We start from the raw sequence: 20,844 nt of genomic DNA, 5'->3' as shown, positions 1-20,844 counted from the left end.
TAGCCAAACACACAAGCATTCAACTTAATTATGAGTTAGAAATGGACTTAACAGTGAGAGACAGTTTATTAGTTGGATAAGAGCCCTCATTAATGACAAACAACATTTAAATTCATAAAACCATTTAATGCACTTTGATCAGGACAACATGAAATCAAAACAGCATTATAAAAGATCATGTACATAGTAATTCTGAAACAATATGCCATGAAGGATTCACTTGTTTAGATTGATTAAACTCCTACACCTCTGCTACTGAAACAAAGAGTGAATGAGCTCAGTCTCTCTCTATGGGGAAATACTGCAGCTAGGTTTAAAGAAAGGGCGTTTAAACTGACCTCAGAACAGCTTTCATAGTAGAATGAGCTCCGTGCAAAACATGCACACATTCATTCGGAATAACAGTACAAAATGAAAACTCAATCCCAAAAAATAACATTATGGAGGGGCAAAAAAAAAAAAAAAAAAAAGCGCCAGTACATACTTTGAGAAGAAACAAAAATAAAAAACTAAATCCACACAAACAAATGTCATTTCAACATTGGACAGTGGATCAGACAGGTTCAATTCTTACTGGACTGAGATATTAAAGACTACAAATGAAACTGGGCATGGGCAGTTTACTACAGACGAAGCAAACATGATAAATAAAAAAGTGGGTATATGTATATGAGCGGTTTGTGTTTGTTATGGTAGCGTGAGATGATTCAGATCTCTCCAGCCTCTCTGTCATCATGACGGCGAGATTCTGTCCTGCCGTTCAGCCCGTCTGATCTCCGCTCAGATGAGCTGTGCTTGCTGTCCCTCTCGCGGTCACGGTCCCGTGAAGACCTAACACACACACACACAAACTGTTACTACAAGACAACGGAAGGTTTGTTTGCTTGTTTTTTGACACCATGCCAAAAAAAAAAACTTAAGTTGTTAAAACAAAATTTGTACAAAAACTGTAATAAAAAAGAAATCTGACTTCATGAGCGTGCGAGAAAAAACACTGAGTATAGTTACTTGTGTGAGTGTTCTCGGCTGTGCCGCGAGCGGGATCGGGATCGGGAACGGTGTCGCCGGCGTCTGTCGCGCTCTTTGGAGCGAGAACGGGAACGCCGCTTCTCTCGTGATGCGGAGCGGGAACGCCGGCGCCTGCGCTCTCGATCGCGGTCACGGGAACGAGACCTACAAACGAGACCTTAATTTGAGTCATTCCCAGGACTTCTTTTTGTACTAATTATAAAAAAATATTAGCTGTCAAGAAAACAAATGTAAAGTGAATGAGCAACTGACTTCTTGCGTTCTCGGCTGCGCGACTTGGTCCTACAGAGAAAACAAGACAAGAATAGGGATTATTTTGATCAATATTCAGATCACAATTATTTAAACTGTTTATTGACTTTGGAAACATCATGCATTTGTTGAATAATAAAAAAAAATTATTATTTTTTGTTTTTAAATAAATTTCAACTGAAAAAAAGAAAAGAAAAAGCTAATAAAATAATTTATAAATACACCCCACAAACAATTAAATCAAACAAAAAAATCATATAAAAATAAATGAGAAAACCAGACTAGAATTCCTTTAGATTCTACAGTGCATTTCACAAAAGCAATGCATCTTAAAGCACATGAAAAGGTGCATAAAAATATTCTCACTGCTTTTTCATCCTCTCCTCTTTCTCGCGCTCTTCCCTCCTCTTCAGTCGCTCTTGGTTCCGCCTCTCCTGTTTTTCCTGCACGGTTTTCTGCAGAGAAGAAATGATGCAATGTCACTGACCATCCTAAACCAACGGCCCCCGGCGGCTCCTGCTTTAGGCCGAGCGGTTACCTTCAGCTGCTCCAGCTTCTCTCGGATCTGGATGAAGCCCAGGTGCAGTTTGCCGCCAAAGTGGTCAGCGAGACGCCGGTCGTTGTCATGGAGACCCAGGTAGGCGGAGCAAACCTCACAGACACGCAACTTCTGCTGCTGGAAACTGGAGGCGGGCATAGAGTTCCTGTACTCTTCCTGGAAAAAAACAAAACATCACATCCAGAAAGCATTACAAACTCAATGTAACATTCTGAATAAATGAAATGTGACAGCTTGTGCTGAGAAACAAGTTAACAAAATCTAAATAATAAAAACATTGACTAACCTCTGCATCCTTCTTCTTAGTCCGGACTTTCTCAACCTCCTGTAGAACTTTCTGGGCTTCGTCTACATTTCCCTCAGCCCCGAGCTGCTCAGCCTTCGCCAGGAGCTTCCCGATCTCCTCGTTCAACTCGTGAACCTTTTCTGCCTGCCAACCAAATACAAGACTGTGAACTCAGTGGCTTCAGTGAGGGAAAGAACTACAATCCCATGAAGCATTGCAAACAGCATAATCAAATTAAAAACGAGGGAGAAATATAAAATTACTCATTTATACACGTTGACTATATCTACAAACATATTTTAAGTTTATTGCAAAACATGCATTATGTGTGACCCTGGATCACGTCACCAGTCACATGTCACACAGGTATATTTTTGGCAATAGCCAACAATACATTGTATGGGTCAAAATTATTATTTTTATTTTATGCCAAAAATCATTAGGATATTGAGTAAAGATCATGTCCCATGAAGATATTTTGTAAATTTCCTACCGTAAATATATAAAACATATATTTTGTGAGTGAATGCAGCACAATCACCAACATAAATGGACAAATTTAAAGGAGATTTTCTCAATGTTTTGATTTTTTTTGCTCCCTCAGATTCCAGAATTCAATAGTTGTATCTCTGACAAATATTGTCCTATACATCAATGGAAAGCTTATTTATTCAGCTTTCAGATGATGTATACATCTCAATAAAATAAAATAAAGACCCATGTGACTGGTTTTGTGGTCCAGGTTCACATATAGCATCATGGGTAATGTAGTGTTTAACCAGGAATTCCACTGTTAAGCATGAATATTTAAAAGAAGGTTGAACCCGACTCGTCACTCTTATGTATAAATGACCTAAAAACCCGGATATAATTAGATTACCAACAGACATTTTAACAATGCATGGTATATAAACACTTCCTACCTTTGCAGCCACTTCAGCGCTGATCTCTTCCTGTGTCTCAGCGAGACGCTTCTTGGCCAGCTCAGTCCTGCGGTCACAGTCGGCAATAAACGACTCCAGGTGATCCACCGCCTACACAACACACACCAATCCAACAACAGAATTTACTAAAGCTGTCGCTGCTAATTCACTGACACCGCTAGCAGATGATCTCTACTTAACGAGTCACTTACATCCAGTTCAAAGAACAGGTCTCTCTCTTTAGACGCAATCTCATAGTCTGCTCTCAGCGCCAGATCATGGATCTTAGAGCATTCGCCAAGGTCCATGCGCTATAAACACAGGAAGAAGACAACAATAGTATTAATATGCTGCATAAAGAAATAGTGTTTAGTGTGAATGTGTTTTTCCCCTCACCGTTCCAGAGAGAATGTCATGCGGGCAGCAGTTGAGCAGGTGCGATTTGCAGACGCGCTCGTCTGTGAATTTAACCCGCTGTCTCGACTCATCTCCTGTAAGGACACAGCACATAATTGACATTGAATGAGACCACACACACACTCTAGTCTCTCTTTCTTTCACACACACTCACTGCGGCACTACACACTGCTAACTTTTCGGCCAAGGGTCTGTCTGTCCCTGCAGTGAAATCATGAGATCTGAGTGCGGAGAGCATGTGTTTGACAGTGTCAGATATAATCTTTGTTACATGACAAAGTTAAGGCTCTTCGTTCATGTAGAATAGAGAGGTTTAACCTTCACTGACCCAAGGCCTGTCTCTTTAACTGGCTCTGATCATGGACACACCCAAGACGCTAGCAGTCTCTGTCATTATCAGTTATTCGTTCTGACTGATGTTCAGTGTGTTAGGGCTGGGTGACAGCTTAAAAATTATATCTTGATACTTTTTGCCTTCTAAGTTTACAGTAATCTAGTTAAAAGTGATTCAATAAAAATACAAGAAAGATTTATTTATAAAACGAAATGCATTGCATTTTAATACATGAAAAATGTCACACAAAGTCTGAGAAATGAATGAATACATAATTTGGAAAGTAATCAAACTTGCATAATTCAATTATGCTTTTGCAAATGAAGCTTAAATCAAAGACACTAACATTTGGAAGTTTAATGGTTAAAATAAAAGCATTAAAATCATTGCATTACCACTCAAGATGTTGATAAATGTAATGGAGCCAGAAAAACTAAACATTAAATATATTGTGAATATTCAATATATCACTCATCCCTAATTGGCATGAAGCATCTACGCTTTTATAACTGCCAATTGAGTGCAAAGGTGTATGGGATAGCAGATCGGAGAGGGATGTCATGTTTCAGAGAGTCATCTTGTACTTTAAGTGCATTATTCCTCATGTGTACATACAGAAATGCTGAATAATCTAATGTGCATTTTAAAAGCAACCAATACAAGATGTTGAACAAGTTGACCAAGTTGAAATAAAACATTGAAAACTAAAGTGAAAGGTTAATTGATACACACTGCGAGGTCTCTCCCATTCAGAACCCCTCCTGCGGTCCCAGCCTCTAAAAGTTTAAAGGGGAAAAGCTTTTCTTGCCCAAACCTGTAATGAGGAAGTTGGGAATGATACAGAAGAGTAAAAGTGAAGACGTCGGCGGAGGAATCTGAGTCCTTTCCTTTATTTATTTACTTTTTTAAAGACGCTCAGGCACAGCATCAGTGTACTACAACCCGCCTGGGCAGAAGCTTCGTATCCCCTCTGCTCACTCTTACGTTACCAACTAGCGTGATGATGTGTAAAACAGTTACTGCTGGAAAGCAAACAGTATTGTTTTTTCATATTCATAACAGCTTTAAAAAGCATTGGTGACTCACGGCTCGATGAACATGAGGCTTTTCTGCAACTCCCTTGCAGATGTAGGCTGGCAAACATACACTGAACCTTAATGAATAGAATAAAGGGGCCACAATTGTTCAGTCTGTATGAAACAAATGTACGGGAAGCATATGAATTCATCTCAGCATTCACAAAGACAGTCGCGTCATTCACACGGAGGGTGAGATTTCTTACAGCCAGTACAACTCAATTCAATCAATTCTAGCTGCTCAAGTCCTTTCTGTTGTTTACTCATCTTAAAATCCTCTTGAGCTGATCAAAATCATATCACACAGTCTAAAAAAAAGCCATATTTCCTCTTGGCAAATGCTTATTCAGATTTATTGCTTGCATTCATTTTTTGGGAAATTACAGTTCTTTTAAATATGTAATTTAATGTATGTAGCTCATACATGTATGCATATATGTGTATGTATATATATATATATGTGTGTGTATGTGCGTGTTTGATTTAACTTTCACAGAATATTAATCAATTCACTAAATATTTACAAGGCTGTCAAAATGGCCAAATATCAGCTAATTAATTGACCCTGAAGACATATTGGTCTGTCACAAATGTCAATAATAATATTACTAATTGTATAGGGGTTAGATATACAGATATCAATAAAGACCATTCTTTCTAAAAAAAATAAATAAAAATAATAATAATAACACTCTCAACTTGTTAATCAATGTAGTTGACTATAACTGATTTATCTTTTTCGCTAAAACCCCGTATTCATGAATTATAGCGCAATTTGTCATTAGATGGGCTGCTGTTCTATTAGCCTAGCATACCGAATCGTCCCACTGACGTCATTACACCCGCTTTATGGACACAAACATTAAACTGAAGCGTTTCAAGAGGAAATACTGCTGCATTTCGCTAACTCAATGCTGTGATGTTTATCTTAAGAAGTTAATTTTAATATTTGACTGGGTTATTATATTCTGGTTTGGGCTAATCTGAGCGCGCGGCCTTCAGAAATCCTCTCAGAGCCGTTAGCACTCAGCTAACACTCACCATCCCTCGACGTTCCCATCAGCTGATCCAGCAAAGCTCTCATCTGAGCCTGGGCCGACATCCTGACACGATTAATCGCTCGCCTCACAAGGGTTGTGGTGATTTTACCCTAAAAAATAAAGTTTAAATCATCTGCGAGACGCTTCGCTCCTGCGTCTATCGCCTCCGCCGCTCTCTTCACTAGCGAGCGAGCAAATGAACTCAAACGGGTGAGCGGCCAATCAGAGCGCGCGACGCAATCTTAAAGCGGAAGTGTATGTATATTATACTATAGATTATTATTACTAATATTACTATTATGTATTATGAATGTTTTTACACAATAATAATAATAATTAAATCAACTTAAATACACAACAACACATGTAACACAGTAATATCATCAATATTGAATCAGCAATTACAAAGACCCATTTCAACTAAACGTTTAAATTAATTATTTTATTAATACATTTAAAAAAACGCGTAACACAATAGAAGTTGTTACATTTCTGAGTAATGTGTACAATTAATAATACTGTTATACTAATAATACTCTATTTTTTTATAAAGAGTAGGTAATTTCATATGACATTTGTTTCTTTGTCTTTCAAGCAAATATGAGAGACAAGAAAAAAACATGGGAATAAAATCGCTTTTTTTTTTTGTCCCAGCCGAGTTGCCGTACGCGGAAATGCCGTTGTCAAACCAAAGCTCACCTAGAAGAGAAGCGATATCTGTCATTCACCAGGTTTGTTTTGATCAGACAAAAGTGTGTATTTCTAAATTCATACTTGGTTTCTATTCGGTCAACAAGTAAAGCGGGCTAATTAAAGGCTAAAGAGTTACATTTAAGACAAACGTATCAAATCTTCTAACCTCGAGTAGACGTCAGTTTCTGCTAGACACCTTGTGTTTTAGTTCATGAAGGTGAAGCGAGTTAGTTGTCTATTTTATGTGTTTTTAAATAAATCATTTACATATAAAAGCCTTTATATCTGTGAATTACACAAGATGATGTTGTGTTTGTTTATTACAGTAAGTGATTATAGTGTGTGTGTGTGTGTGTGTGTGTGGTCCAGTGTGTTCCAGAAAGGGGTGTTAGTTTGTTGTGCTCTTCTAGTTGCACCGGCAGCATGACAGAGGGGTTTGTGTTTAACAACAGCTTCTGTCTGACACAGAACACTCTGGATAGGAAGAGAAGCAGGATGTGTTGTGTTTGAAAAGAGTTGACATTGGCCTTGGATGCAGTAGATTGTGATGTTCTGACCGATCACTGAACTTACAGGGTTGAATTCAGGTAGGAGGGATCTGTGAACTAGAAGAAGTAGTTAGCCTTCCTTTGTTTCCTTGATGTTTTAAAATACTGTGAATCACTTTGATGATTTGTGTTCTTTAACATATTTTGACTCAAACTAATGACCTGAATCTGATTTGAAACCAATGCAAACCTTTTTTTTCTTCTTCTAGACCTATGTAATGAAGTGTAATTTCAGTGAATTAAAAACATTTGTGTTTTAGATATAGGTAAAGAATTGAAAGACTGAATGTGCCGTATGAAATTAATATGACTGTAGCAGTCACATAAAAGTTTATTTTGTATTAAATTATAAATTAATTTTCTTTTAAATGCATATTTTTTCAGTCTAAATTATGTGATTATGATGTAGTTTTACAATCAAATTAAACTTTAAGATTTACAAATCATTTAAAATAACATTTATCTGCAGCATTAAACTTGATTTCAAGATTAGAACTAGTGCTGTCAAATCGATGAATTGCTTCTAACATTAACGTTTGTTTATAAAATATGATTGAGTACATATATGTATATGTGTGTGTGTGTGTATATATATATATATATATATATATATATATATATATACAGTGAGGAAAATAAGTATTTGAACACCCTGCTATTTTGCAAGTTCTCCCACTTAGAAATCATGGAGGGGTCTGAAATTGTCATCGTAGGTGCATGTCCACTGTGAGAGACATAATCTAAAAAAAAAAATCCAGAAATCACAATGTATGATTTTTTAACTATTTATTTGTATGATACAGCTGCAAATAAGTATTTGAACACCTGAGAAAATCAATGTTAATATTTGGTACAGTAGCCTTTGTTTGCAATTACAGAGGTCAAACGTTTCCTGTAGTTTTTCACCAGGTTTGCACACACTGCAGGAGGGATTTTGGCCCACTCCTCCACACAGATCTTCTCTAGATCAGTCAGGTTTCTGGGCTGTCGCTGAGAAACACGGTGTTTGAGCTCCCTCCAAAGATTCTCTATTGGGTTTAGGTCTGGAGACTGGCTAGGCCACGCCAGAACCTTGATATGCTTCTTACAGAGCCACTCCTTGGTTATCCTGGCTGTGTGCTTCGGGTCATTGTCATGTTGGAAGACCCAGCCTCGACCCATCTTCAATGCTCTAACTGAGGGAAGGAGGTTGTTCCCCAAAATCTCGCAATACATGGCCCCGGTCATCCTCTCCTTAATACAGTGCAGTCGCCCTGTCCCATGTGCAGAAAAACACCCCCAAAGCATGATGCTACCACCCCCATGCTTCACAGTAGGGATGGTGTTCTTGGGATGGTACTCATCATTCTTCTTCCTCCAAACACGTTTAGTAGAAATAAGACCAAAAAGTTCTATTTTGGTCTCATCTGACCACATGACTTTCTCCCATGACTCCTCTGGATCATCCAAATGGTCATTGGCAAACTTAAGACGGGCTTTGACATGTGCTGGTTTAAGCAGGGGAACCTTCCGTGCCATGCATGAGTTCAAACCATGACGTCTTAGTGTATTACCAACAGTAACCTTGGAAACGGTGGTCCCAGCTCTTTTCAGGTCATTGACCAGCTCCTCCCGTGTAGTTCTGGGCTGATTTCTCACCTTTCTTAGAATCATTGAGACCCCACGAGGTGAGATCTTGCATGGAGCCCCAGTCCGAGGGAGATTGACAGTCATGTTTAGCTTCTTCCATTTTCTAATGATTGCTCCAACAGTGGACCTTTTTTCACCAAGCTGCTTGGCAATTTCCCCGTAGCCCTTTCCAGCCTTGTGGAGGTGTACAATTTTGTCTCTAGTGTCTTTGGACAGCTCTTTGCTCTTGGCCATGTTAGTAGTTGGATTCTTACTGATTGTATGGGGTGGACAGGTGTCTTTATGCAGCTAACGACCTCAAACAGGTGCATCTAATTTAGGATAATAAATGGAGTGGAGGTGGACATTTTAAAGGCAGACTAACAGGTCTTTGAGGGTCAGAATTCTAGCTGATAGACAGGTGTTCAAATACTTATTTGCAGCTGTATCATACAAATAAATAGTTAAAAAATCATATATTGTGATTTCTGGATTTTTTTTTTTAGATTATGTCTCTCACAGTGGACATGCACCTACGATGACAATTTCAGACCCCTCCATGATTTCCAAGTGGGAGAACTTGCAAAATAGCAGGGTGTTCAAATACTTATTTTCCTCACTGTATATATATATATATATATATATATATATATATATTTTCATACATACACACACAGACACATATATAATAATATATATATAAATATACACATATTATATTATATAAGCACAAAATGGTTATGCGATTAATCAATTTGACAGCACTAATTAGAATGAAAGCCAAAAATACACATTTGATGGATTAAATGGGTTTATGTAAATGTATCACACAAAAATTCTGGAAAACAAGATTCTGCTATACAAGATCGGGTCAAATATTTTTGCATAACTATAAATTATATAATTGTTGACCCAGGTGTAACTCTGCTGTATCACTCCACGCTCTCTCGTATTGTTCTCAGACTATGAAATATTTGATCATTTTTTGGGGTAATCACCAGATGATTATGTCCTACCGTCCTGCTTCTGTCTTGCAGTGGTGAGGCGTTCTGCTGGTGTGAAATGGCAGATGCAGCAGCTCGAGGTTTTGAAGCGGAGCCTCTGAAGGGTGGCGAGACAGAAGGGAGCGTGTCTAAGGAGAAAGGCTGCGCGGGAAAGCTGGGATTTTCCCGCATGACAGGCTGGCGCACAGCAGCGTTCCTCCTCTCGCTCTTCGTGTGCCTGGTGGTGGTCTTCGCCTTTTCATTCATCCTTCCCTGCCCCGTGCGACCGCAATACCGGCCCAGCTGGAACCACACGTTCCCCGCCGCAGGTGAACACCCTCAAAATTACAGTAGTAGCTTTCTTTTCTTTTCTTTATTTATAAAGCACTTTCAACGCAGCTCAAGGTTGACACAAAGTGCTGTACAATACAACTAAACTCTGATACAATACATTACAAATACAAAAGAACACAACACAACCGAATACAGACATTATACCTGGTTGAAAGCTATTAATAAAAGGTGTTTTTAAGCAAATACTTGGTAGAGATGAAGCATTTTTAAGCGAAGTTGGTGAGTTATTTCAAAGGCTCGATCGCCTCTGCAGTGGAGCCTTGTTCTAGGAATAGAAAGCGGACCAAGAGTACAGGATCTCAAGGACCTGTTTGGTTTACGGATGGAAATTGCATCTGAAAGATAAGACGGTGATTGATTATGTAGAGATTTAAAAACAAAAATTTGAATTCTAAATTTAAAGTGGTGGTTGATTATGATTTCACTTTTCTAACTTTAGTTAGTGTGTAATGTTGCTGTTTGAGCATAAACAACATCTGCAAAGTTACGACACTCAAAGTTCAAAGCAAAGGGAGATATTTGCTTTTAAAGAAATCGCTTTTTAAGAACTACAACAAACGGCTGGTAGAGACTACACAACATTCCTCCCGGGTTAGTGACATCACCAACCCTAGAATTTACATAAACCCCGGAACACAACTTGTAGATTATCATGACAGAATATGCTAATCAATGACTAGAAGATAACTACACATCAGCTACATAAATTCATCAACTAACCATTCAGAAATGTCCTGTTGCTTCTACATGTTGTCACTTCTTCTTGAGTCTCTCCATCATTGTCTGACTCCGGTTTGAACATAAAAGGCTAAAAGTTTTTGAAATTGTCAGTGCATGTCTGTGTGAGGTAAAAGGACACAAGCTGTTGTAGCTCCGCCCCCTGTACCGGGAGCAGCAGCTCATTTGCATTTAAAGTGACAGACACAAAACGAGGCATTTTTGCTCACCCTCAAAAAGTGACAACTTTAACATGCTATATACAAATATCTGTGGGGTATTTTGAGCTAAAACTTCACACACACACTCTGGGACATCACAGACTTATTTTACATCTTGTGAAAAGGGCATTATACCACCCCTTTAACAGGTAGCCAGTTTAGCGAGAGGAGAACGGACGTGATGTGATCGAACCTTCGCCTGCCTGTCAGCAGCCTTGCAGAAGCATTAGTTCTGTGAACGCATTGGTATAATTGTATAAAGAGTTACAGTAGTCTAGACGAGATCAAACAAATAAATGAATGAATGATCTGTTCAAAATGTTTTGCAGAGAGAAAAGACTTTATTTTCGCAAGATGTCGTAAATGGAAAAAACCTCAATTTGACCACAGGAGTGTTTCTGTATTTCTGATTGGATCCTGAGTGTGTTTCTCTCCTACAGCCACATATAATTTCCTGGCTGTTGAGGAAGCCAATGGAGACAGAGTCTTGGATGTGTTCTTCATGTACAAGGATGCTGATGAGAGGCGCAACACATGTTTGAGTCAAAGTAAGCTGAAACGCACATGCACATACCTGACAATGAAATGCAGACAAATCTATTATATAAGAAAAATAAGGTTACACTTTATTTTAAGGTGTCATTGTTACAGTGTAATTATATATTTAAGTACTGAGTAATATTAAGCAACTACATGTACTTACTGTAGGATTAGAGTTTGGTTGAGGGTTAGTTGCATGTAATTATGCATCATTTACTGTTATTACTATGGTAAATACATGTAACATATGTAAAAAGGACACTGTAAAATAAAGTGTTACCAAAAATAAATGTTAAAAGCAGTTCAGTAGTAGCTTTTGTAGTTTTATGTGAGGAACAGACCCACATTTAAGTCATTATTCACTGAAAATCTTAACAAGAGACTCAGGGTTGCTGCTTTATTGTGTATTATGCTAATCATAAGTAATGGTTTGTTTTTTCAGATTTATCAAACCCCTGTATGGTTTTAACGGCTCTTGATGGTACTGATGGGAAGACACTTTGGAAAAGACCTTTAGCTGCTGAGTTTGATTGGGTGGAGTGTGGCGTGAAGGGGCTCGGAAGTAAAGGATCAGGATGTCTGGTTGCTCACGCAGACAATCTCACGGCGATCAACAAAAAGTCTGGTACAGGATTTCATTACACAGAGATATGGACATATGTATTTGAACCAGGACCAATATTATGGCACACACTACTGTGCAAACGTTTGGGCTTGGTAAGATTTTTTAATGTTTTGAAAGAAGACTCTTCTGCTCACCAAGGTTGCATTTATTTGATCAAAAATACAGTAAAAAACGTAATATTGTGAAATATTATTACAATTTAAAATAGCTGTTTTCTATTGTAATATATTGTAAAATGTAATTTATTCCTGTGATCAAAGCTGAATTTTCAGCATCATTACTCCAGTCTTCAGTGTCACATGAACCTTCAGAAATCATTTTAATATGATGATTTGCTGCTCAAGAAACATTTATGATTATTATCAATGTTGAAAAAAGTTGTGCTGCAACACATTTTTTCCTGGATTTTTTGATGATTAGAATTATTATTTGTCATAGAAATCTTTTGTAACATAATAAATGGCTTTACTGTCCTTATATGCGTCCTCCTTGCTGAATAAAAGTATTAATTTCTTTAAAAAAAAATCTTTCTGAGCCCAAACGTTTGAACAGTAGTGTAGTGTATGAATATGGTAATCTTTCAGTGCCATAGTAACACAATACTTCTTGTCCAAAAGTGCATTTGTAAACATTTCAATGTTTTGTTTCCATCAGGTGAGATCATGTGGCAGCAGTCGCGCTCTTCTGTGATGGATGGAAATCTCCCGCTGATCAGCGTTATGGATCTGAATGCTGACGGAGCAGAGGACTTTGCAGTGCTTTCATATAATCCTGAAGCACAATCAATCACACCCATACCGGTACGACACACACACACACACTAGTGATGGGAAGTTCGGATCATTTTACTGACTCAGCAAAATTAACATATCTTTTTTCCCCAAGTCGTTCATTTTCAGCAGAATATAATTGAAATGTTAATGGCCAAATTCCCCAACACATCAACTTACGCAAACCATGATCACATTTATAATAAGAAAAAAACCATAATGCAGCCAATGCCAAACTACGAGAAACAGATATAATTAATTCATTGCTTAGCTGGGGCTTAGTTCAACTCTCCTCCCGATCCGAGTCGTTTTGTCATCTCGTTGCATCCCCATTGGCTGAAGCTATTAAGTCCACCGGAAATGATTTAGTTCACCTCCCGAGTCGTTCGTTCATCACGAGTTATGGAAAAGAACCATCATGACAGAAAAAAGTTTATAAATCGTAAGAAATTTGAGTCTAGAAATGCATCACAACTGTAAGAGTAAGAAAGAAACTAACTATACACTTGTTTGTATGGAAAGTTGGGAATTATTCATTAATTTCTGTCTCCAATACGGCCTTCATGTCAAGTGACGAAAGAGCGAACGACTCGTATCTGAAGACTCAGGAGGTGAACTAATGAGTTCTGTTTCCTGTACAGAACGTGTTCAACAAAACAAACAAAGCACTCTCTAAGGCAACTCGTAGTTCCCGAGTCATGTTAAAGATTAGTTCAAAATGAATCATGATCGACCCATCACTAACACACACACACACACACACAGTAACATTCTAATGCTCACCTGTTCTGAATATCTGCTCTTCCTCCTCTAGACCGAGCTGGTGTTTTTCTCAGGGAAGTCAGGTGATCAGATCGGCTCACGGGTGGATGTCGATGTGAATGGGGTTTTTGGTCATCTACCGTTCAAAACAGCCAGTGGCGCTCCATACCTGCTGTTACTTACAAGTGTGTCGCTGCTTTTAGCATCTCTTCTTTACTGTTTCTCCTTTATATTCCCCTGAACTCAACAGTTTCTTCCTCTGTCCACAGACTCAGGGCTCTATGCGGTGTGTGTGCAACATCTGGCAGCTCGGGCTGGTCTGAAGTCTGCGCTGAAGAAAGAGACAAGCTGGGAGGAAATATCAGACGGTCAAACTGGATTAATCTCACTCTATCAGTAATAAGCTCAAACTTCTTCACTCTCTTTCTTTGTTTTCTCCACTCGTCATTGTTTCATGGGTTTCTTCTGATCGCCTGTCTGCAGGTCTGATTCCCTGAGGCGTGTGTCGGTTGTTCACGGCAGTGGTTCTCCATCACTGCTGGTCCAAACGGACTCCAGCGTGTCACTGCTGCTCACAGACAAACTGAAGATCGCATGGACCACCAACACCAGCGCTCTGCTCAGGTGCGGTAACCAGTCCAAACTACACAAAACACTGGAAGCTGCATTACACTACACTAATGCATTCCTGTGTGTGTTTTTCTAGTGCGCCCACATTTGGCCAATTCAACAAAGATGGAATTCCAGACATAATGATAGAAGAAGACATTGGCAATGACACCAAAAGAGTGAGTGACCAAATTGGTATTAATCTATCTATAAATTACAGAAACGTCTGTGTGTCTGTCTGTGTGTGTGTGTGTGTGTGTGTGTGTGTGTGTTTGTTATTCGCATATCTCTCGAACCGTTAGTCCTATGGATTTCAAACTTGACAGGTGTCTCGCTACAGGCACGAGCAAGTGCAGTGCCAAGTTTGACGTTGTTTGGATTAGAAATGCAAAAGATATCGTTAAATATATCAGTAAAAGAAGCACTTAGAAGGTTGTGGCTTAAAAATAAACATTGTGACATAAACACTCTGTCAGCTAAACATTAAGTCAGCTACACTGTTTACTGCTGAATATTATATTTTATTCACGGCCATCATTTGTAGTAACCTGTTCATAGACTGTTTGCTCAAGCGTAGCGTTTTTTCTGAGTTCACTGTGCTTATTCATTTGTGGATGTTAACTGAATCTGTAAGTCAGCTACACTGTTTATTTCTGAATATTATATTTTATTCTGGTGCGCTTAACGTTATTGCTTTCTACCATGCACAAATAAAAATGTCACTGAACTTTTGCTGTGTAATCGTAACAACGAGCACTCAAACACACAGAACCAACAATTACTAAAAACACACACAAAAACTGATTTTGCACGGGCACTTTGCACTAGTAATAATAATTTGAGGTGTATGAATGTAGAGTAATAGTAATAGAATATGCCTTTTACCCTGATTTCCCTTGTTTTAATCATATATCACAAAAAACTTGGACACTACCATTCAAAAGTTTGGGGTCAGTAATTTTTTTTTTAAAGAAATCATACTTTTTTTCAGCAAAGATGCATTAAATTAATCAAAAGCGACAGTAGCATTTATAATGTTACAAAAGATTTCCATTTCAAATAAACAGTTTTTTCCTGTTCTATTGCTCAAATAATTCCGAATACAACGTATCATGGTTTCTACAAAAATATGTAGCAGAACAACTGTTTTCAATATTGATAAAGAAATCATAAATGTTTCTTGAGCAGCAAATCATCATATCAGAATGATTTCTGAAGGATCATGTGACACTGAAGACTGGAGTAATGATGCTGAGAATTCAGCTTTAATCACAGGAATAAATTACATTTTACTATATATAAACAGTTCTTTTAAATTGTAAAAATATTTCACAATATTTCTGTTTTTGCTGTATATTTGATGCAGCATTGGTGAACATAAGTGACTTTGGTCACACTTTCGATTAGGGTCCAATTCTCACTATTAACTACAACTTTTGCCTCAATAAACTCCTAATTACTGCTTATTAATAGTTAGTAAGGGAGCTGTTAAGTTTAGGTATTGGGTGATTAAGGGATGTAGAATAAGGTCATGCAGAATAAAGGCATTAATATATGCCAGGGCTATTCAATTAGTTTAATTCGAGGGCCGCATTATCAAATCGAAAAGTTGAGGTGGGCCAGTGGGTCGGTTTGGGGGTTTATCTTATTTATTGAAACACAACAGTTTCAATAAATAAGTGAAAGTAACCCTAAAAAAGTATGGTATTTACTTGGAAATGTGGTACCCAACAGTAGCCTATGCAAATATATAAAACCATAATAAATAAAAAACTTGATAATTTACAGCTGTGTACAACTATTTTCCTTGGAACAAATAAATTATTTATACAAACTTATAGCTGTTGGTGAGAAATAATAATTATTTTATTTATAATTGTTATGCTTAAATGAAAATATTCTGACAGTGAGACTTGTTAACCACAGACTACTCACTCCCAATGTATAAAAAATGCCTAAACATTTTTATAGTTAAAAACTATATGCAGCTTTACAAAGAAACTGACATAATTTCATAACAAGCATTAATTATATATTCCTCTACCCACCTAATAAAACGAATGCAATATAAATCACTATATTTACTATTATACTATATAATATTATAGTGTATATATATTTACTATATTTATGTATTACTACATAGTATTCAATATAAATATTGCACATTTCTGCCCAACCATGGTAAATTACTACAGTAAATTCATGGTAAATGTTTGTAAGGGTGATTAGGGGATTTAAAGTCTTCTAATTTCGTTCATGCCACAATGTTTCTCCTGCTTTCCTCATCAGTCTTGTTGGGAATGTTGAGGCTGTTTCATCCGATTTAATACTAGTTAAACCATCGAGTGATTTGTGGTTTGTAACAGAGAGGTTTCTGTCGAACTGAAACACTTCCCACTGGTTGTCGCAACGCTGTTTAATATAGTGTCCGGGACCGGGAGTAAACGCAGCTCCGTGCTGGGCCGTGTTAAAACAACTAGTGAAACAACTGAAAGCATCGCTATTTGTTGTTATACTGTACTGACCGAGAAACCGCTTCAGATGATTCAGTGACGGAGCGGTCCGAATGAATCCGAATAGTTTTAGACCGTTATGCAAGCGCGTTTAGAATCGAACCAAAATAATGATTCATTCACGAATGATTGGTATCGCTGGTTCAGTCGACATAAATTCGGGACACAATAAAGTAACTGCTGAAATATTCGCACGTAAAACGTTTCTCGGGTCAATCGGAGCGAGTATCAAACTGAATTAGCTGCACCGCCAGGAAAAGAGGAGGAGGGAGGTTGTGCCGTCGGGCCGCATGGAGATGATTGGCGGGCCGCCAATTGAATAGCCCTGAATATGCTAATAAACAGCCAATATCCTAGTAATATGCATGCTAATAAGCAGCTAGTTAACAGTGAGAATTGGACCCTAAACTAAAGTGTTACAGAGACTTGTTTATATTTATATATATATTTGTTTTAGGTTCTGGTTCTCAGCGGACACTCTGGAGACGTCCTGTGGAAGCTCAATCTGTCGTTCTGGGCTCCGAGTCCTCGTCCGGCGTCTGTCCTCACGCTAAACGCATTCTCAGTGTTCATGCTTTGGGGACAGGGTCACAGCAACCAGACAGTACGAGCATAACACACACACACACACACACACACACACACACACACACACACACATAACTGCAGGAATAAGACACTGATGTGTTTGTGTTTGATATTCAGATGCAGTCATCATTCCTGCTGCATCCTCGACACTCACAACTGCTGCTTGAAAGAAGAAATTCTGCACAGAACATCGTCTCTTTTAAGGGTATTTCTTATTCACAACATCACCAAGGCTTATCTAATGTCTTTTTGATCATTTATAACGTTAGTCAAGGTTTCTTGCATCTCTTTATTAGAGGCCAAACATCAGGCTCTTACTGTACCCATTAGTGTTCTTCTTCTTCTGCTATTGAAGTCTATGGTAGCCCATAGAACAGTATGGTAAACAGTTATGAAATTTGGCACACAGATAGAGGATAGTCTGAACATTAACCACAGCAATTTTGGAGTCTCTACCTCATTCCCTCTAGCGCCACCAACTGTCCACAATTTCACTTACATTTGGGTTAATAACTTTTTGACAAAATTCTTTTTCTCCTCTAATTCTTAGACTCAAAATGATTCGATTTTTATTACCTCATAATTTTCCATCATGAAAAATTTCCCGCCATTTTCAATTTCTCGGAAAAAACTACTTTTTTTGAACTCCTCTTAGACTGTTGCTTCCATTCTAATGAAAACATTAACCAGATCATCTTCATAAATGAAAAATAACACATGAACGAATTCGATGAAGAACTTGCCAAAATGAACGCATTTCCTGTCTGCCATTTGATCTACTTTTTCTATCTCCAACACTGTTTGTCTGATTTCCGCCAAATTCGAGTCAGATCATCTTCAGACCATGTTGGCAAAAAGTGGATTTCGTGTCGAGAGACGAATTGTATATAATTTTTGACACCAAACTTTTATGTGTGTAATTGTCACCCAACACTGACCACACCAGATCAACTTGGTGTCAGCTCCACATGTTAGTCAAAAGTAATAAACAATACGCTGATTTCACGCAGCCGCCATTTTGAAATCGAAAGTGAGGCTCCGGTGGGAAGAAAACCGGAAGTGTCGCCTTTAATCACAGGAGAGTCGTGAATGCGATGGCGTATTGTTGTGTTTAATGATGTTGTGTCAATTCTAAAACTGTACATACATTTCTTTCATACTTTAGACTATATACAGTGAAATTCATTTATAAATAAAATATTTTTTTTATATAATTCAGAAAGTAAAAAAAGAAGCAGGAATGAACTATATACATATCCTATATTGGATATTAACATCCAATAATGTAAATCGAGGCAGCAGCTTCAGGTTGGTAGTCCAAAGGCATTGTTGTTTATCTTTACTTCCGGGGTTTTTCCCACCGGAGCCTCACTTTCGATTTCAAAATGGCGGCTGCATGAAATCAGCGTATTGTCACATTACAAATGATTGTATTTATGGGCTTTCAACCATTTTGCTTAAAATCTCCAAATTTAAAAGTATTTGCAGTTGGTCTCAATTTTCAGCTCCTCATTTTGCCTCTGTGGTGCTCGGCCCCTTAATCACAGCTTACAGCTATATTTGTTTATGGTCTTTGCTACTGTACTTTTAATGTAAAGTTTAATGCATTTGGATTTGCTGACGTTTCTTTGATGTGTGAAAATGTGCTGGGTTAAAGTCTGCAAAACGGCTGAAAGAGCACCTTTAAATTGCAATATGTTGTAAGTCAGGTTTGTTAAGATAATAAGCATCTCTCTGCGTTTGTTTAGCAACGCTGTTGGAGCAAGGTCGCCACGCCTGTTACCTCGTTCTGACAGGACCGGATGGACGACAGCATGCAGAATTAGGCGAGACGGAGCCTGTGATTCTGACCAAGCGGAAGATAAAGGATGACGTGTGGGAGAGCGGCGTTCTGGGAGTGACGGCTGATGAACCGATCTCTAAAGACATGGAGAAGTCCGTGAAGGAGGCCTTCCACATGCTGCGCTTCAGTGATGCCCTCTACTGAAACACAATGATGTATTTAAACGCTAATCTTCAACTCAAAGGTCATACAGTCTAAAAGCCAGTTTCTGCATGTAGAATTGAGTATGTATGTTTCATGTTTCCGTTTTATTTAGAATATCTGTAAATCTGATTTAGTCTTGGACTAAGAATAAAACCCAAGACACTAAAACAAATCATCAGGGCTATTCCCCTGATACGATACAAGTGAATGTATTCATTTAGAAGGGACACAAGCTGCATGACAATCATAAACTACTGTAAAGCATTTCAGATTTCTGCATGAGGCAGATGACTGTCAAGAGGTACGTTAATATTCGGAAGTGTCTGGGATTTCATATAAAGGTGAATCTCGTACAGAACGGTCCAGGTCATGTTTGGAAAATTGCTTAAATGTCATAAAAATAATGCCACACTTGAAAAAAAAAAAGTAAACAAATTTTCTCATTCCCTCCTTTTGATTCAGGTATGAAATATGACCTGGACATGAGATTCATTGTGCTTTTTTCATTGTATTTTGAGTGACGTTTTGCTTAACGCTATAGTGGAGGAGTTTACACAAGTCTGCATTGATTCACACACACACACAAAGCAGCACTAAACCAAGGCCTAACTTAGATGTGTGTGTCTTAGTTTGCAGTGCAGTTTGTTAGGATGGAGACTTTATGACTCGTTTAAATGATTTATTAATGGTTTCATGGGTTTGGGAGAGTTTGTTTGTAAGTGTTCTGCTGTTTCATGCTGCTGCTATTGTTAAAGATGCACCTTTGCAATACTGTGATATGTTTCACATAATGCTGTACATTTAGTGCCTTAAACAGGGATCTGATCACTACAGGTGCCGTTATGAGAATCTGTCTGTCTGCTGTTTTGGATCTACAAAATGTGGGTTTAGTTTAAAGTAGGGATGTAGACATTTCTTTTAACCAATGACCAGAGCTTTAAATCGTCTTCAGTTTTCTGTGCATCATCTACATTCACAGAGGAACCGGACGATCAGCTGCACCAAATCCAGTTGCCTTTCAATCGAAAGAAGCCAAAATAAATAACACTGTGGATTGTATATAGTTCTAGTAGATGAACATGTTTAAAATAAATCAGTGAAGTTGATGCTTTGTATTTATTAGAGTGAGATTTATTAGTAATTAGTTTAGGTTCACTGATTTTGTAAACCTGTAGATCAGGTCAAGAATTTTGCATCTGCTATTTTCTGTCTTTATTTGAGAATATTATACTTGATTGTATTGTTACACTGTGTAATAAATATAATGCATCCAGTGCTTCTGTTTTTGAATCCTTAATGCAAGATTATTTCTTATTTCATGGATATTTAAGACTCATTTCATTCCCTTCATTTCAAAATGGTCAATCTTAGCTCATAGATATTTATTAGGTCATGCCAGCTTAGTAT

The 20,844-nt window shown here is 37.9% G+C and overlaps 2 protein-coding genes across 8 annotated transcripts; one reads left to right on the top strand and one right to left on the bottom strand.

Moving 5' to 3' along the window:
* Nucleotides 1–105: 105 nt before the first annotated feature.
* luc7l (LUC7-like) lies at nucleotides 106–6,120 on the bottom strand. Of its 6 annotated transcripts, none has more exons than XM_084103204.1 (11): nucleotides 5,918–6,120; nucleotides 4,702–4,953; nucleotides 3,446–3,540; nucleotides 3,262–3,360; nucleotides 3,050–3,160; nucleotides 2,127–2,270; nucleotides 1,820–1,996; nucleotides 1,648–1,736; nucleotides 1,282–1,311; nucleotides 1,009–1,173; nucleotides 106–831 (listed from the first exon to the last, which is right to left on the bottom strand). In XM_084103204.1, exons 4-11 carry the CDS (start codon nucleotides 3,355–3,357, stop codon nucleotides 708–710), a joined length of 936 nt encoding a protein of 311 aa, XP_083959330.1. In that variant the 5' UTR covers nucleotides 3,358–3,360; nucleotides 3,446–3,540; nucleotides 4,702–4,953; nucleotides 5,918–6,120; the 3' UTR covers nucleotides 106–707. The 6 variants fall into 6 exon arrangements, with proteins under 6 accessions (XP_083959330.1, XP_083959326.1, XP_083959328.1 ...); XM_084103200.1 differs by having other exon boundaries at nucleotides 4,887–4,953; XM_084103202.1 differs by having other exon boundaries at nucleotides 4,533–4,953; nucleotides 5,918–6,073.
* A 462-nt stretch (nucleotides 6,121–6,582) lies between these two features.
* On the top strand, nucleotides 6,583–20,713 carry fam234a (family with sequence similarity 234 member A). 2 transcript variants are annotated; one of them, XM_084102999.1, is made up of 13 exons: nucleotides 6,583–6,647; nucleotides 6,979–7,196; nucleotides 9,803–10,077; nucleotides 11,481–11,588; nucleotides 12,023–12,205; nucleotides 12,860–13,005; nucleotides 13,790–13,922; nucleotides 14,007–14,133; nucleotides 14,221–14,361; nucleotides 14,444–14,525; nucleotides 17,320–17,466; nucleotides 17,568–17,655; nucleotides 19,199–20,713. In XM_084102999.1, exons 3-13 carry the CDS (start codon nucleotides 9,828–9,830, stop codon nucleotides 19,435–19,437), a joined length of 1,644 nt encoding a protein of 547 aa, XP_083959125.1. In that variant the 5' UTR covers nucleotides 6,583–6,647; nucleotides 6,979–7,196; nucleotides 9,803–9,827; the 3' UTR covers nucleotides 19,438–20,713. The 2 variants fall into 2 exon arrangements, with proteins under 2 accessions (XP_083959125.1, XP_083959124.1); XM_084102998.1 differs by lacking the exon at nucleotides 6,979–7,196 and having other exon boundaries at nucleotides 6,587–6,647.
* The last annotated feature ends 131 nt before the right edge of the window (nucleotides 20,714–20,844 follow it).

The sequence above is a fragment of the Abramis brama genome (assembly GCF_963993115.1).
Source record: "Abramis brama genome assembly, chromosome: 24".
NCBI classification, from domain to species: domain Eukaryota; kingdom Metazoa; phylum Chordata; class Actinopteri; order Cypriniformes; family Leuciscidae; genus Abramis; species Abramis brama.
This window is presented reverse-complemented; position numbering and strand designations above follow the sequence as displayed.

Coding starts and splice junctions, on each gene's coding strand:
- luc7l (XM_084103199.1), bottom strand. CDS start 5,028: ATGAATTCATATGCTTCCCGTACATTTGTTTCATACAGACTGAACAAT. Junction 3,541..4,886: donor AGCCTCATGTTCATCGAGCC/GTGAGTCACCAA, acceptor GTGTCCTTACAG/GAGATGAGTCGAGACAGCGG. Junction 2,271..3,049: donor GCGCTGAAGTGGCTGCAAAG/GTAGGAAGTGTT, acceptor TTTGGTTGGCAG/GCAGAAAAGGTTCACGAGTT.
- fam234a (XM_084102999.1), top strand. CDS start 9,828: ATGGCAGATGCAGCAGCTCGAGGTTTTGAAGCGGAGCCTCTGAAGGGT. Junction 10,078..11,480: donor CCACACGTTCCCCGCCGCAG/GTGAACACCCTC, acceptor TCTCTCCTACAG/CCACATATAATTTCCTGGCT. Junction 14,134..14,220: donor GGATTAATCTCACTCTATCA/GTAATAAGCTCA, acceptor GCCTGTCTGCAG/GTCTGATTCCCTGAGGCGTG.